The sequence below is a fragment of the Podarcis filfolensis genome, assembly GCF_964270895.1.
Source record: "Podarcis filfolensis genome assembly, chromosome: 8".
Taxonomy (NCBI): Eukaryota; Metazoa; Chordata; class Lepidosauria; order Squamata; family Lacertidae; genus Podarcis; species Podarcis filfolensis.
Genome location: NC_139611.1, coordinates 51705759 through 51721677, shown reverse-complemented (window position 1 = coordinate 51721677; position 15919 = coordinate 51705759). Strand labels below are relative to the sequence as shown.

The window sequence follows — 15919 nt, the reverse complement described above, 5'->3', positions numbered from 1 at the left end:
TCCCATTATCACAGTGCCCAATGGGAAGTCCACAAACAGGACAGCCCTCCCCCATCCTCCCAACAATGGAGGAAGGTAGCCTTCTCCTCCACAAATTCATCTAATCCTCTTTGAACACCACTTGAAGGATTGGAGAGGAGGCAGAACTTGGCAAAGCCAGGAGAGAAAGCTGATTTTTGCTGCTTTAAAAGGATACCCTTGGCCCAGCATAAGGGGCACTATAAAGGGACACACCCACCTATAATGCCCTAATGCATAGTAAAATCACTGTTCCTGGGACTGCCAGGAGCACAGGATGGAATGATACCTAAGCTGCAGTCCTATGTGCACATACCTGGGAGGCAAATCCCATGAAATTTAGCATGGTTACTGCTGAGTATGCACAGGATCCAACTGCACAATTACAGTTTCTTAGCGCATTAAGAAATCCAATTTCCAAGATCCTCAGGTAGCAAGGCGGGGAGGGAGGTCGGTGGCATTTTCTGTTTTGCCTCAGGCGGCAAAACCTCTTGGGTCGGTCCTGGGCTAGATGCCTACATTATCATTGAAATCCACTGTAGAATCAGGCATATTGAGGCCCATTGAAATCAACAGATTTACATATATTACTCGTGTATCAGTTTAAGCCTCAACAAGTGAGACCTTGAACTGCACCTGTTCAGAGCGTCAGCCGGCCATGCCCTGTTCTTAGGTACCCCATTCTGTTTCACCTCCTTTTTAGTTTTCTCTCTGCTCAACAGACACCGGAAAAGTGCACTAGGACAACGTAAACACCATACATTTAAAGCACCCCCCCAAAAAAAGAATCCTAGGAACTGTAGTTTATTCTTCAAAGAACTACAATTCCAGCACCCTTAACAAACTCTAGTTCCCATGATTCCAAGCCCCCCCTTTTTTGGAGGGGAAATGTGCTTTAAATGAATGTTGTGTATGCAACCTTAAGTTAACCCCGTGTTATCCTCCATAAGCTGGAAGGTGCCTCTCTAATGCAGGGAACGTCCTGTCTTCATGTGAAGTCACAGTACTACTTTGCAGGGTGAGGTCCACAAGGAAAGGAGGCTCCCCACTTCAGAAAGTCACCCTCCAACTTGTGGGGGGGGGCAGAGAAAGCAACGGGGGGGGGGGAGTTATTGCACTTGTTCCTGCTGCCTCCCTCACCCCCTTGGGTGCTTGAAGAGGGCAATTGGTACTTACTAAAAGTGCCTGACCACCCTAGATATCCTCGGAGGCCCCAGTTTGAGGGGGGTTTGTTTGAGGACTCTGTAAAAGATCCCAGGATATGTCTATCATATACATATACTTGCTCAAAAGGAAAACCAGCGAGGGGACATAATATATATATATTTACAATAAAACAACTGGAGAATCAGAAGGTGAGAGAGAAAGAGCCTCAGTGGTACAGACAAACATTCTCTTTATTAAGCTACACATGAATTTTTTTTCCATTAGTCAGAGAAAGAAATTGGCAGTGTCTAATAAGATCACAGAAACCTCACCGATTGGTAATAGAAAGGCTTAGAAAGACCTGGCGCTTTTAGAATGAATATATATATATATATATATATATATATATATATATATATATGCTTGTGTGTGTGTGTGCATGTGTGTGATATATATATATATATATATATATATATATGAATTTCTCTATTTTATTCTGTTTTTTAGACAGGTGCAGTTGGCTTTTTCCAGCAAAGGTACCTCTTAAAAGTGAAACCGTGAAGACATCTGATCGCTAACCAAAAAGTAGATATGACAAAGGGTCATGAAAATGGTGGCTTTTTAAATAATGTAAACACTACATTCGATTTTTGTTTTTGTTTTACTTTTTTTGGTGGTTTTTTTCTGGTGTATTTTTTATTTTTTTTAAGAGATTATTTTATTTTTTTTCTTTGTTTTTTGTATTTTTCCCCCTTTTGTTTTTGCAGCACAAACACCCCCACATGAGAGAAAGAGAGAGAAAACACCATTCACTAAAAGGAAGGATTGTAAGGGCAAGGGTGCGAGGGAGGAAGAGGAAGCAGCATGAAAAAAAAGTATTCACAGGGAAGCATGGTGGGGGATTAAAAATGAGAATGGAACAACAAAAATAATGCCCTCCCAATTTAAACTAACCCACTTAAAAATAAAAAATTAAACAGAAAAAGGAAAGGACATTGGTAATGCATAACACAGTGTCATTCAGAAGGGAAAAGAAGTCAAAGACAAGAGCATTTAGGGAGGCCAAAGACAGCTGTGCTTATTATTATTATTTTTAAAAATACAAATCCAGAGAGTGAACGAGACAATTCAGAACAGTGAATCATTATTAAACGAGAAAGTTAAAGAGACATCCCTCTCTGCTTGCCTGGCCCACTCTGAAGACAGGTGTGTCGGATCATCGTGTAGACAAGAGGCTTTTGGGGAGAGAACGCTTTTCTGGAGCGGGCAACAATTAGTACAGCAACGATTAAAATACAAAGAGCCACTAACAATTCCCACTGGGATTCTGTTGCTGACAATCTTTTTGCACCTAAATGTTACCACCTACAAGGTCATGGCTAAGGTGAGTGAGATGCAAGGGCAAAGGAAGGGACTTGCCTCCGTTATCCCATCCCCCCTGAGCAAAAAGCAGCACCTGTAATAGTAGAACGGGAGAGGGAAACTGGGAGGCCCATAACTCCTCCGCTTTATTTTATTTTTTATTTTGCTGCATTCCCCACAGATGTAGGGTGTCTTGTTGGCTGGGCAAGCCGTTCCTGAACTTTCTCGGCTGATCCCCGATAGCTGGCAACCCTCTATATGAAAGGTTGTTGGGGTCTGCGTCTTAATGGCCATTAGAATCTGCCAAGATTTAAGATGGCGGTTTGTATGCGTCAGACTTCTGCTTGCTTAAAGGTTTCACCCTACCAGTGCCAACAAGCAACCGGAACCAAGTCCAATAGAAAATGTCTCTCTTAGAATGGGTTCACAATGCCATTGTGTGTGTGTGTGTGTGTATTTATAGATCTCTGTGTTTTGTGTGTGTGTTTTAAATAAAGCAAGGGGGGAATCGGGGGTGGGGAGAGACCTTTCTGTTCTTTTCTTTCTTAACAAAATCCGTAAGGAAGTCAAATCTTTAATTTCTCTTCTTTACCCTTTCATCATCATCATCATCATCAAAAAATTCTCTTTTTGTTTGTCTTAGGTTCTAAATGTAAAGACTAGTCTAAAACCAGGTTTTACACAGCAAACCTACAGAAGTGCACAGCCACCATTCCAAAAATTCAGGACATCAGACACCGAGGCGATATGGAAGGCTGCGTGTCTTTATACAAAGGCTCAAAGTTCATGCTACTAGTGAAGAGGATCCGCGCTGGAGAATCAGAAATGGAGAGTTGGGGGGGGGCACAGGAGGCCTGGTCTGAACATAAATATTGGGTGGGTGGGAGCACGGAGACCCGGAATCAAATATATTAGAAAAGGAGTAATCCTCTAAATAAAAGCTGTACTTAAATTGCGATAAAGGGTGGGGGATGTTCTCCCCACCAAATCTCCTTCATAAAGAGCTTGAGCACGGACTGTTTGTGAGAGAGGGGGAATTCTTCCACCTGACCTGCGGGCATGGGAGGGATGCTATCTCAGGTACAACTTTCAAATTTCTAATAGAAATTCCCTTTGCCCGTCTCCCATGCTTGTTGAAAGAAGCAGAGATAGAAGCAGGCCCCTTTCTTTATACTCCTGAAGGATTATATATATAAACATGGTCAACGAAGGGTGCTGGCCTGTCACCTCTATTCTAACCCTATTCTGTTTCTTTCTCCCCGCAAGCTCCGCCTCAGTTTCCCCCCTTTTAATAGGTTTTAACTACTCCATAGCTGAACGGAACTGAGGATCCCTGAAAGCTCAGCGCCCCTGTGGCAAGTGATGCAGTGCAGCAGCAACTTAGATGGTGGTACATCTTTTTTAAAAATCCACAGGAACTGGGCAGGGGAAGCCATCCTTCCCCGCTCATACCCTAAAGCACCCTATGCACAAAGGAGTCTTAAAAAAATAATATTACCACTTTTTTCTTTTCTTTTTTTAAGAAAGTTGATTCCTTTTAAAACTCACGTAGTATCTTATGCTATGTGGACGGCGAGTTTAGAAAAAAATCAGAGTATGGTCTTTTTTCTTTCTTGTTGTTTTCCAAAAGCATCTTTTGCAATGAATTACCTGCCATGACTAGTGCAATCCGATGCATGTCTACTCAGAGGTAAGTCCTGCTGCTTTCAATGGGGGCTTACTCCCAAGTCAACAGGTATAGGCTTGCAGGCAACGTTACTTTAGCAGAAAGGAAGAGATTTTAAGGTGATGTCAGGGGCATCAGTGCTACCCAGTACTCTTTTGAGGCAAACTAAAATAAATAAATAAAAGGAAAAGGAAAAAATGTTTTTATATAAAAAATTTCATTATGCCTTTTTATTTACCAACTTGCATGATTCATCATCATTATTAATATTATTATTATTATTATTGTGTTTGTGTTTGCGTGTGTGTGTGTGAGAGAGACTCATATTTTGTTTTGCCTTTTTTTCCAAATATTTTATTTTATTTTCCTCTCGCTGTGATTGTTTCCAAATAAGTTGCTTGCTATACAGGATGGGATGGAGAAAAGGGAGAGGGCTCAGTATAAGCCGCAGCCTCGGAGGTTGTTGGCAATGATGATGTCGGTGACGGCATCGAATACCACCTGGATGTTACCCGTGTCTGTCGCACATGTCATGTGACAGTAAATCTCCTTGTTGGGCGAGCGGTTTTTGCTTTCAAATTGTGCTTGGATATAGGCTGCAGCATCTTCGTATGTGTTGGGACCTGCATAGAGAGGGAGGAAGGGGCAGGAGACATTTAAAAAAATAAAAAATAACATTATAAAAATACAAAACTCAGCACAAGTTTAGATGGTAGCTATAAAATAAGAACAGGAGAAGAGCCTCACTACTCAGTCAGGTCAAATGCTTATCAAGTCCAGCATCCTGTTCTCACAGTGGCCAACCAGATGGGAAGCCTGCAAGCAGGACTTCTCAATGGACTGCAAGCAAAATTTATTCATGGGAATGATGACTAATATCAACCAAACATACTCCTCTGTGCATACGGATCTTAGAACTTCGGAAACGGCCTCAAAAAGGTCAGATCTTCCTGTTCTCATAGTGGTCGACCGGATGCCTAAGGGAACTCGTGAGTGAGCCCTCTCCTCACTGGTATTCTAGAAGTAGGATTCGTAAGGATGTGGGAAATAAAGTTACTGGAAATGTGATCTAATGCTAATCTGGGAATTGGGCTCTGAATATAATGAGCTATTTTCCTGAAAGCAGCTTCGTTTGCCAAATCCACTTCCAGATCAATCTGAGGTGAGTCCACTAGATTAGGTGGATCTGAACCATTTTTCCCTAATCTGAATGCATATTTGAAACACACACACACACACACACACACACACACACACACACACACCCCTAGTATGTGTTAAGGCTCAATGATCACTCATTTTCTTGACATGCTAGTTTTTAAAGATATATATTAATAATACTGGGAGGGATTTCATGTTGGGGAGGGGGGCTTTCAAACATGCAGCCCCCCCCACTTGCCCTGTGAAATGGCACAGCCTGGCAGAAGCTGCCTTGTGTGATTAGTCTGATGCTTTTTTTCTGCTCACAGACGGACACTTCCTTCCCACTGATGAGAATCTGCCAACTCTCTGTGACATCATGGTAGCTCAGCTGATGCCTCGGGCAGAAAACAGGAAGGCAATCAGCCAGAGTATGTAGTCTGTTTTCTAGGGGAGTTATCTCTCAAGCAGGACTGGATCAAATATCTCCTGGTTTACACTTGGGGTTCCAGCAGACTCTGTCTGTTGTTTTTCGTTTGCTCCACAGCTGGGATCTTGAGCACCTCAGGCGCTGCCATTACATACCTGTATATTCAGGGAAGCAGATGGTCAGAGGTGATTTCTTGATCTTCTCACCAAACAGGTCTTTCTTGTTGAGGAAGAGAATGATGGAGGTGTCAATGAAGAATTTGTTGTTACAGATGGAATCGAAGAGCATTAGAGACTCATGCATGCGGTTCTATGGCAAGGCACATATAGGAAGAGAAGAAAAGAAAGACAAAGAACGAGAGAGAGAGAGAGAGAGAAACAGAGAAAGAAACAGGAAGTTAGGATTAGAGAAAGAGAATAGTTACCAAACCAGCAACTGAGAAATGGTCAAAGATCCACGTGTACCGAAAACCCAAAGAGTTACATATCATGAAGAAGTGAAGTCAAGAAAACGGGTGGTGTTATGATGTCTTCAGCATCTATTCTCCACCTAGCTTTTCTGTGTCATTTGGACAAAGCTCTCTTGTAAAGATATGCCCATGCGAATTACAGAGAAACAACAGTTGCCATATCTGTCAATTAGTATCAGCTTAAAAAAAAAAGCCTTTCCCAACCTGCTGCCCTCCAGATGCTTTGGGCTACAATAGCCATCAGCCCCAGCCAAGATGGCTGCATGATGTTCGGGCTGAAAGGAATTTTGTAGTCCAAAACACCAGACCCTCCTAGTGTCCCTGTTGTCCAGGGACAGTACCGGATTTACAGAAGCCGCCCCACTTTTTCTTAGGACATCCCTATTTTCATCGGAGAAATGTTAGAGGGTATGACACACCTGTAGGGCAAGTAGGCCGGCCGGAGAAGGCTGAGCAAAAACACCTCAGAGCAATGAGCTCTTAGAACCCTTCATGATGGTTAGTTGTTAAAGAAACAAACAAAAAGGGCTGAGCCTTAGGTGGAGAGGACAGAGAAAAGATATTGCTGAGGTACATGGGAAAATGTCCCGTTTCATTCTGATTTGTTTACAAGGAGATTAGATGATGTTGGCTATTTAATGAGCATTCAGTCTGATTTGTTTTCAGGGAGGTTAGATGGGATTGTGTCAAAGGAAGGGTTATCAGTACACTTTCCAAGGCACTTCACCATCATTTTCCTTATCGCAAAAACCCACTCTAAGGGGGAAGTAGGTTTGTTGTGCAAAACAACCCAATCAGCTATAAAGAAAGAAAACTGAATTTGCCAGTGTGTGATTGGATCCCACCTGAAAGCAGGGACAGTCTGGAAGCATCAGACTGGCTCAACATGGCGTGTAGGTGTTGCACAGAAATCATTAAAACTTAGGCTAGGACAGTTTTCAGGTTGCTCCAAGAGCTCCTGGTCCAAAGAAATACAAAAGTCAGCCATTATCTGGATCTATGTCTAGCGCTAATTATTCTATAAACAGATGCAGCCCCAAACAGGCCTCGTTTATCTGAGGGACTGATATCCTGCCTTTCAAGAAAGCTATTTCTAATCAGTATCTTCTCTAATAATTTGACTCTTCTTACTCCCAAACCTTGGTTCCCAAGGGCTTGCCTCCCCAGGTTTAAAACTATATATATATATATATATATATATATATATATATATATATATATATATAGACTCTTATGAGACATATACCTTTATTTAGAATATTTCTAGGCTTTCTTTTTAGGATATAATCCTCACAAGCCAGTTTATAATCAGAATCTAAAATACTTTAAAGCATAAGAGTATTTTATAAATTTTTATACATTTTTATACTTTATAATGGTATAAAAGTATAAAAATGTATAAAAAGTTATAAAATAGCATCTTAGAAAGAGTCTAAAGCATTTAAAAAATGGTCCATAGCTTTCAGGAATTTCACACACAAAAATTAACCACTGAAATCTTCCCCAATCTGGTGCCCTTCCTAGGTTTTGGACTACCACGTCTACCAACCGAAGTCAGCTGATGGAGTTGTAGTTCAAAACATACAGAGGGCACCAGATTAGGAAATGCTGCTCTTTAAAATACATGAGCTTTTAAAAGCCTTCTGAAGATCTTTATAGCGAGGATCAAAAGTGCATTTTGCTGGAGGCCCAGTTACGGAGCTCCCTTCGAGTTCCAGTACATAACACTGAAGCTGATCAGTATTTACATCTCAAAAAACCACAGCAGCACAGTCACCACCTGACTTTCCCCATCCAAGCCTTAGTGTCATCACTTGCATATCTCCCAAAAAGATGATGCAGATTGGCATAAAACATGCACGTCCAAAGCGAGAGAAATGTTCTTATATGGTCACAGACCCAGCACAAATAAATTAATTCACCAAACTAATACAATTTCCAACGCACACTGAGTTAAGAAATATGATACTTATAAGGACAGAACCAAACAAAGACAAAATAAAATCAACAAAACCCCTTTATGGTCTTTGCAGCAGAAAGTAGAAACCCATCAACTGTTTCCATTATTATCTTGTTCATGTCAGTTAATAAGTAAGTTAAATACCATCCAAAAGTCCTTCTTGAGTTTCCCATTTTTTCGTATTCTTTTTCAGGGCACTTGAGAGAATCTTTAGACTTTCTTTATTGTTTGGGTGAATGAAGGGTTGAACTTAATTTATTGTTACAAGATGGCCATGGGTGCTGTTTGTCCCCCTTCCCAGCATTTCCACAAAACATTTCCTTAGTGCTTCACAGCTTTCCTGGCTGCCTGCACTTCCTGATTTAGAAAAGCTCTGGGGGGAAAGTTATGCTGTCTCCCTGGAGCTTTAACTGAAACATTTGATGACGGGAAGGATGGCTAACAAGTAGAAATAGGAAAGAAATTTGATTAACTTCACATTTAGAGGTGAACCTACTTAATTCACACTTTCTGAAATAACACACAAACCAAAATAGAGCCAACCTTCAAAATTGACACTTCTCTGAATTCTACAATGCAGTTCTCCAGCCAAGTAAGGACACTTCCCAAAATCAACACACCCTGTTATCAGTGCTGGGGAAGGAGAGGGCATATACTAAGCCAGAGGAGAAGTGGTCACATACTGCTGGAGTGAGAGTCCTTTATAGCATGGAACTGTGCTCTTCTTGGGTGGGTGATGGAGAGTGAATACTTGTTCCAGGTGAGAACTGAGGGTGGCTTAAGCCTGATCTTGTTGTACAGCAGGTATCTCCCAGTTTGATGTTTCTTGGCATTGACTGATAGAAAACCTGTTGGTTTTGAATAGCTGGCTGTGTGAGAGTGTACTTGTCTCTGGTATGCGTCTGGGAAATGAGGGGGTAGGGAGGAATGGAGTGCCTATTTCCAACCCAGTGATCATGGGGAACAGGGCAGCAGGATTCTATGATAAGACACAGGATATTTTTTGGCACAGTCCTAATGTACTAATCTACTGCACCTGTGTCTTTCAGCAGCTTCAGGTGCAGAAGTCAACAGGTGAAGCTGTTCAGTGTTCTCCCGGCTCATGTGTGCGCACTGTGCTGCTGTTGAAGGAACAGCTACGGGTGCTGACTGAGAAAGCTGGCAACCCTGACCCAAAGGTACCTGTCTCCTTGAAGTCACAAGATACCTGACTTGGCTTCTTTGGCTCCTAGCTTCCCCTCTGCCTGTCACCTCTTGTGGGGTGGACATTGGCTTTAAGCCCTGTAGCCATAAGAGAAGCCTTGCTGAATCAGATGAAAGGGATATTGTTCTTGGAATTTCAGAACATAAGAAGAGCCCTGCTAGATCAGGCCTAAGGTGTATCGAATCAAGCAATCTGTTCTCACAGTGGCCAACCAGATGCCTCTGGGAAGCCTACAAGCAGGACAGGAGTGCAGCAGCACTCTTCTTCACCTGTAATTCCTGGCAACTGGTTTTCAGAGCCACTGATAACCTTATCCATCATGAATTTGTCTAATCCCCTTTTAAAGCCATGCAAGTTAGTGGCCATCGCTATTTCTTGTGGGAGCAAATTCCATAGTTTAGCGACGGAGAATACTTCCTTTTGTCTGTCCTGAATCTTCCAATATTCAGCTTCATTGGATGACAGCCCTGAGTTCTAGTATTATGAGGGATGGAGCAAAACTTCTCCTTATTCTTTCTGCAACTATACCATGCAGAATCGTATCTGCCTCTATCTGCCTTCTATGACATGTTCCTAAATAGACGGGACAGACTTTCATCATTTTCCTAAACTAAGCTGGCACCAACACCTTCTAGTGCATAGCAGATGGAAAAAGAAGTCTGCAAATCACATGGCTACCCTAAAGTTAGTCTTTGCTGGCTCTCAAAGAGGCATTGCCCTCAAGGGAAGCATGTCTGTGTCAGGTTTGAGCCCAAGAGAGAGTTTTAAAAGGGCCTCTTTGACCTCCTGTTCCTTTGAACAGCTGGGCCATTTGGCTTCCCTACTGCATCGCAATTAAACATCCCTGCATTAATTGGAAGAAGAGTACATTGCAACAGTTCTGGCTATTAAAACCTGCCGAAAGTCAAACACAAACCACCTCATAAAACAATTTGCCAAGTCAGAACCAGGAAATGGGATTCAGATAGTGTACTGGGAATTGACTGTCCAGAAACCCTATAAATAACACTTGTTACACAGAGAATTTCCTGCTTTGTTTTGAGTGCCACCATGTATTAATGGCTGGGGATCTTATGTAGGAAAAGAGCTTGTTACAAAAGCAGGTTGGCCGACTGGTGACTGCATCTTGTGTAAGATAATGACTTTCAGGCACAAAGCAATCTCCCCTTTGGAAGAATGGTTTGCGATGGTGCAATGAGGAGAATATGGCAGGAAAGGGGGAAGCCTTGCAGGCATTTACATGAGCAGGATTTAGGAATGTAGAGCTTGTCTACAGAAGTCTCTTCAACATGCGGCCCTCTAGATATTTTGGGCTACAACTCCCATTAGCCCCAGTCAGTGTTGCCCATCAGCCACTATCCAGTAATTAATCTAATCCAGGGATAGCCAACATGGAGCTGCCCAAATGTTGCTGGACCATCCCTGACCATTGGCCATGCTGGTTGGGGCTGATGGGAGTTGGTATCCCATCTAGAGGGCATCATGTTGGTTCTCACTGATCTAACCCTTTCAAAAAAACACCTGCAATACAGCCCTTTCAACTCCAATGTTAGTTCCACTGTGGTCAACAGAGTCCCAAGTAAGTGTACTTAGGGTTGCAGCTTTATTCCATCGTTTTGCTACTGTGCAGAGAGTGTCTACGCACACACAGTATGTATGTCCATTGGCTTCGTTCAGAACTTTAGCTGAAAGTGTAGTCATTGGGAGTCACCAACTCAGTACAGCAGTCACCAACCCAGTTCCTTACTCCATGCATCCACTTAATGTGCAAAAAGGATGAAACATTCAACTTACCATGGAGGAATCCTCACTGGGCAGAAATTTCCTTATGAAGAAACATGTATTATGCCACTCACAAACATATTTACAGCCCTGTTGGATCAGGCCAAAGGCCCATCTAGTCCTACATGTTGTTCTCATAGCAGTCAATGAGATGCCTATGGGAAGCCCATAAGTAGGACCTGAGTGCCACAGTGCTCTCTCCTCTTCTGATTCTTAGCATACTGCCCTTGGCAGTGGAGGCAGATCAACATCACTAGTAGCCACTGATAGCCTTATCTGCCACAAATTTGTCTAATCCTCTTTTAAAACCATCCATGTGGGTGGCCATCACTACAACTTGGTTATGGGCGTTCTCTAGTTTTACCTATGCACCATGTGAAACAGGACCTCTTTTCACCCATAACAGACAAAACTGTTAATCATTCTGCGATTTCCTTGAGGCTTTCTCAGAAGAGGAAAACCCAATAAAATATCTCAAACGCTAGAAAAGAGCTGGCATTTTATTAACATTTGGTAACTAATAAATACATTACTGACAGCCAATAAATTATTACAATAAGAATCAAAAGACCTATTAAATCAACAGACAGTCATTCGCACTCCATACAAAATGACAGTTAATAATGGTTCAGAACAATCAAATGTGCAAAAAAATTAAAAACAAGATTCAGCAACTAACCAGCAAAGAAAAAGTAGGATTTAGCAAGCATCAAGGGCCCTTCAAAATTCTTGTATTTATTTATTTAAAGCATTTCCCTAAAAAAAAAAAAATCTACTGTGGGGAAAAAGGGGTGGGAGGCCAATGACGACCAAGTGTAAAGATGGTTGGAATGCAAGTTTAAAGAATGTAGCTGAATTGTTACATTAGGACAAGGGCAAAATGGTTTGTGCCAATCTAGTGATGCACGCAGACAAGAAGCAGGCTTTTTAAAGTGTATAGCTAGCCTAGCCTTCCCCAACCTTTGGATTTTGTGGACTACAACTCCCATCAGCCCTAGCATCATATAGCAGTGCTGGATGGAGACAATGGGAGTTGTAGTCCAAAGCATCTGGAGTGGACCAGGTTGGTGGATGTTGTCCTAACTGGATGATGAACTGTGTCTGCAAACTTTGCATGTGGGTCATCCCCCAATACTGTTGCCAGGGGTGCATGTGTGCAACCAGGGTCAAAAATTGGGCAATCCACCAGTTTAGGCCCTCCCCCCACATCAAACAACTGATAGGTGCCATGGCTGATTTTCTGACAGGGAATGCATCTGCAGATAGTGGGACTGAAGTCTTGGCTTGAAAACCTGCTTCAAGGTGCAACCCAGAGTGCACCCTGAAGGGTTTATATCAGGGATGGGGAACCTTAGGCCTCTCCATCCAGCACTCAATACTCTCTCCAGGCCACACCCACTTCCACTCAGGAAACACCCGTCACTGGCCCTGCTACACACTCTCTTTGAATGCTTTTGATCGGCTGGAGTGTGACTTAATATAATGTCTCTAGCTTGGCAGGATGAAGGACGGAAATTGTGTGTGTGTGAGAGTGGAAATCTCTGGCATGTGTGGCTTGAATAGGCTGAAAGGTAAGACTCATACCTGTTAGTCTGGCTACTTTGGCCTCTGGCCACACCTTTGGCACATGACCCCTCAGACAGGAATGTGTCCCTCAAGCTAAGAAAGCTTCCTTACCCTACCCTTGGTTCCCTCTTTGGAGGAGTCTATAGTGAAATAAATGAGTGAGGACTGAATGAATGAGTATCAAGAATCTCTCCAAGCCACAAAGGAAAATCTAAGAGAAGAACAATGTACAGTCATACATTGGTTTTCGAACAGCTTAGTTCTTGAACGTTTTGGCTCCCGAACACCGCAAACCCAGAAGTGACTGTTCCGGAGCTTCCTGCAGCCAATCAGAAGCCGCACTTTTGGTTTCTGAATGTTTTGGAAGTTGAACAGACTTCCGGAACAGATTCTGTTCGACTTCCAAGGTACAACTGTAGTGTGAAAAACACGCACGTCTACTTTATTACCCTGGCTGTCATCTTGCAAACGATGGTTGTAAAACGGAACCAAATCTACAGAGAAGAAAATAGTTGTAAGAGGGAAATCCTCTGTATTGGGTGGGGGGTGGCGGGGAGAGACTTTCAAAATAAACTAATTAAGACTAAGATGCAGAACCATAAACCCATGGTAGGGGCACTGCAAAACATACGGATTCTCAGAAGAGTGGGAGGGACGGGGTTGGGGGGGGCTGCCCCAAGTTCTTCAGCAGTTGCAGCAGTCTTATTTATGTGCTGCACATAAAACCTAGGGTTCACAGCCAACCCCCCCCTATGCATCAAGGCAGATGTGTGTATGTAGAAACAGGCTTCCACGTGCACAAATGGCACGGTGCACATTTGGTACACATCAAAATGGTTGGGCACATCTTCTGTTGCCAAAGGGAAAGTGCTGCTCTGCCCCAGAGACTCCAGCTCAGCAGTCAGGCACCTGCTCTGCATGCCAAAGATCCCAAGTTCCTGGCATTTCACCTGCTTCTCATGAAGCAGGTGATGAGTAAGCATTCTCTCTGAAAAGGACCCTGGAGAGTCACTAGCAGCCAGAGGAGCAACTAGGGGTGGAGGAGGAATTCAATTTTGCTTGCATTTTAATGAGAAACTATTTAATTCACACTTTCTGAAACAATATGCGTTTGGAAACATGGATATTCTTAGAGATTGGCGTGTCTCCAAATTTTGTGATTCAGTTCTCCAACCAAAAAATATTTTAAAAATGCACAGTTTCAGGGAAAACATGCATAAAAATGCATCTATTGGTGAAAATAACATGAAAAACCAATTATATTAGGGGAATCATTTGCAAAAGTGTGTGTGTGTTAGTCAAAACTGCACACAAAAATATACATATTGGGATAAATTTGTACTGCGCTGATGAATTTTCATTAGGATTTGTTTTTTTAAATCTCAAATTGCTGCAGAAATGTGGAGAACTGAATTTGAGATGGGGAAAAAAATGACAACCGTAAGAGAACAGAAATGGACAGATTCATCCATCCCTAACTTTAACACTGGTGATGGAGCAGTTTCTTCCACCACACTTTGAAAGCAGCTTAGGGAACACAGGGCAGGCTTCATGACACAGAGCTCTGTCCTTCAGTACCTCATGGCTGTCCCTGTGGCAGATGCCACACCCTGTTTAGTGGTAGGGTTGACCCTGGCCCTAGTCTATTTCACTTATATAGCACCCTGCTTCCCTGGAACACAAGGGAAGTTACATTGGAGATCTTGCATCTAGGCACTAACCACAACTAGGCTTGGTTAGCTTCAACAAGGTTGCTGCATCAGGCTCCTCCAAGTCATAATCAAAACTGCAGGTTGCTGAGTTGGCTCACTAAAAAAGAAAGATAAAAAGAAATCCAAAAGCTGCAGCTTGGTGATCCCTTGGTTACGATAACCGAAGAAAGGTCACAAAGGAATGAGTGAGCTTTTGACTTCAGAAAGGCTCTTTGGCCCCCATCCTAGACATACTTAAACCCAATGCAGTTTATTTCTGCATAGACCCATAAAGGATTTGTTTTGTTTTGATTTGCTTCACCTCCCGACTGATTAAGAATTGCTGGGGACACATGAGGCCACCACCTTGCTGAAGCTAAGCAGTGCTTGGGGGTGACTGCATGTATCCCACCTGGGGCTCCAGGACTGAAGAAAGGTGAGTTAAGAGCAAATTCAGAAGATTGCGCACTGCTCTGCACAGTTGTCCTTTGTGACCATTCACTGGGTTTCAATAAAGGGATTACCTTGCTATTACTACTGATGTGGTGCTATCTCAATTTCACACATTAAGGTGAACGTAACTGAGCAGACCAGGCGTCAGCAGACAGCTTTGTCAGGCAGCTGCCAATGGCAAAACGATGCCTCCAAGGCCCTGACGTAGCATTGCTCTGGAGTTGGTTACAACCCTAAGTCTTTAGACAATTCATACAACTCCTGTTTTCCAGTTTTGCCTTAGATTTTTTTTTTTTACTGCACTTCTTATGGTTTATCATACTAATCCTATGTTTTAGCAATGTTATTAGAATTGGATGATTGATTTTAACACTGGGAACTCTCTGCTCCAATCTAACCTAAGAAGAAGGTGTTTATAAGGCTGCAGAGATTCTACAATTATTCTCAACAGCCTTCCCCCTAAAGAAGACTTAATAGTGTTTTGTTTTGCTTTTTTTTATAAAAAAAACCACAGCTTGGAAATTGCTGGTCACTGCCATGCTAAGGCCTTGAATACTGCCAAAACTTTCTTTTCTGCAATCAGCTGGAAACAGAATTAAAACAGTGGTTCAAGACGGCAATGAAAACATTTTTTTAATCCTTCCAGTACCAAACACAGGTGGTATGTGCCGACAGGACAGTAGTTAAATGAGGCTGCTGAGAAACAAGTGGGATGTATGTGTGTCAGCATGCTTGGAGGAATCCCAAGGTATAATAATAATAATAATAATAATAATAATAATAATACAAACTAAGGTGGCAACTCTGCAACAGAAAGCAGCTCAATGAAGAATGATCGTGAGCACTAAGCACGGGTGATCACGGGATGCTCTGTTTTGCCACAATGGCTGGTTGGGGCCCTAAAATTTTCTTTTAGGAGAAAGGATACAATACAACATTTCATACAGGCCCCACTCGTTTTTATCCAGTAGTACCACCCCATGACTAAGATCTTTCTTTAATGTTTATCCACCCCCCCATCCCCATTTTTCT

General features: G+C 42.5%; 1 protein-coding gene across 1 annotated transcript in view; it reads right to left on the bottom strand.

Moving 5' to 3' along the window:
• Nucleotides 1–1852: 1852 nt before the first annotated feature.
• GNAO1 (G protein subunit alpha o1) overlaps nucleotides 1853–15919 on the bottom strand; it is a 178540-nt gene continuing 164473 nt past the window's right edge. The window contains exons 7-8 of the mRNA XM_083624985.1: nucleotides 5918–6071; nucleotides 1853–4815 (exon numbers count right to left, since the gene is read on the bottom strand). Of these exons, the coding sequence (XP_083481111.1) occupies nucleotides 4628–4815; nucleotides 5918–6071 (342 nt within the window). The 3' untranslated portion in view covers nucleotides 1853–4627. The remainder of the gene's footprint in view (nucleotides 4816–5917; nucleotides 6072–15919) is intronic.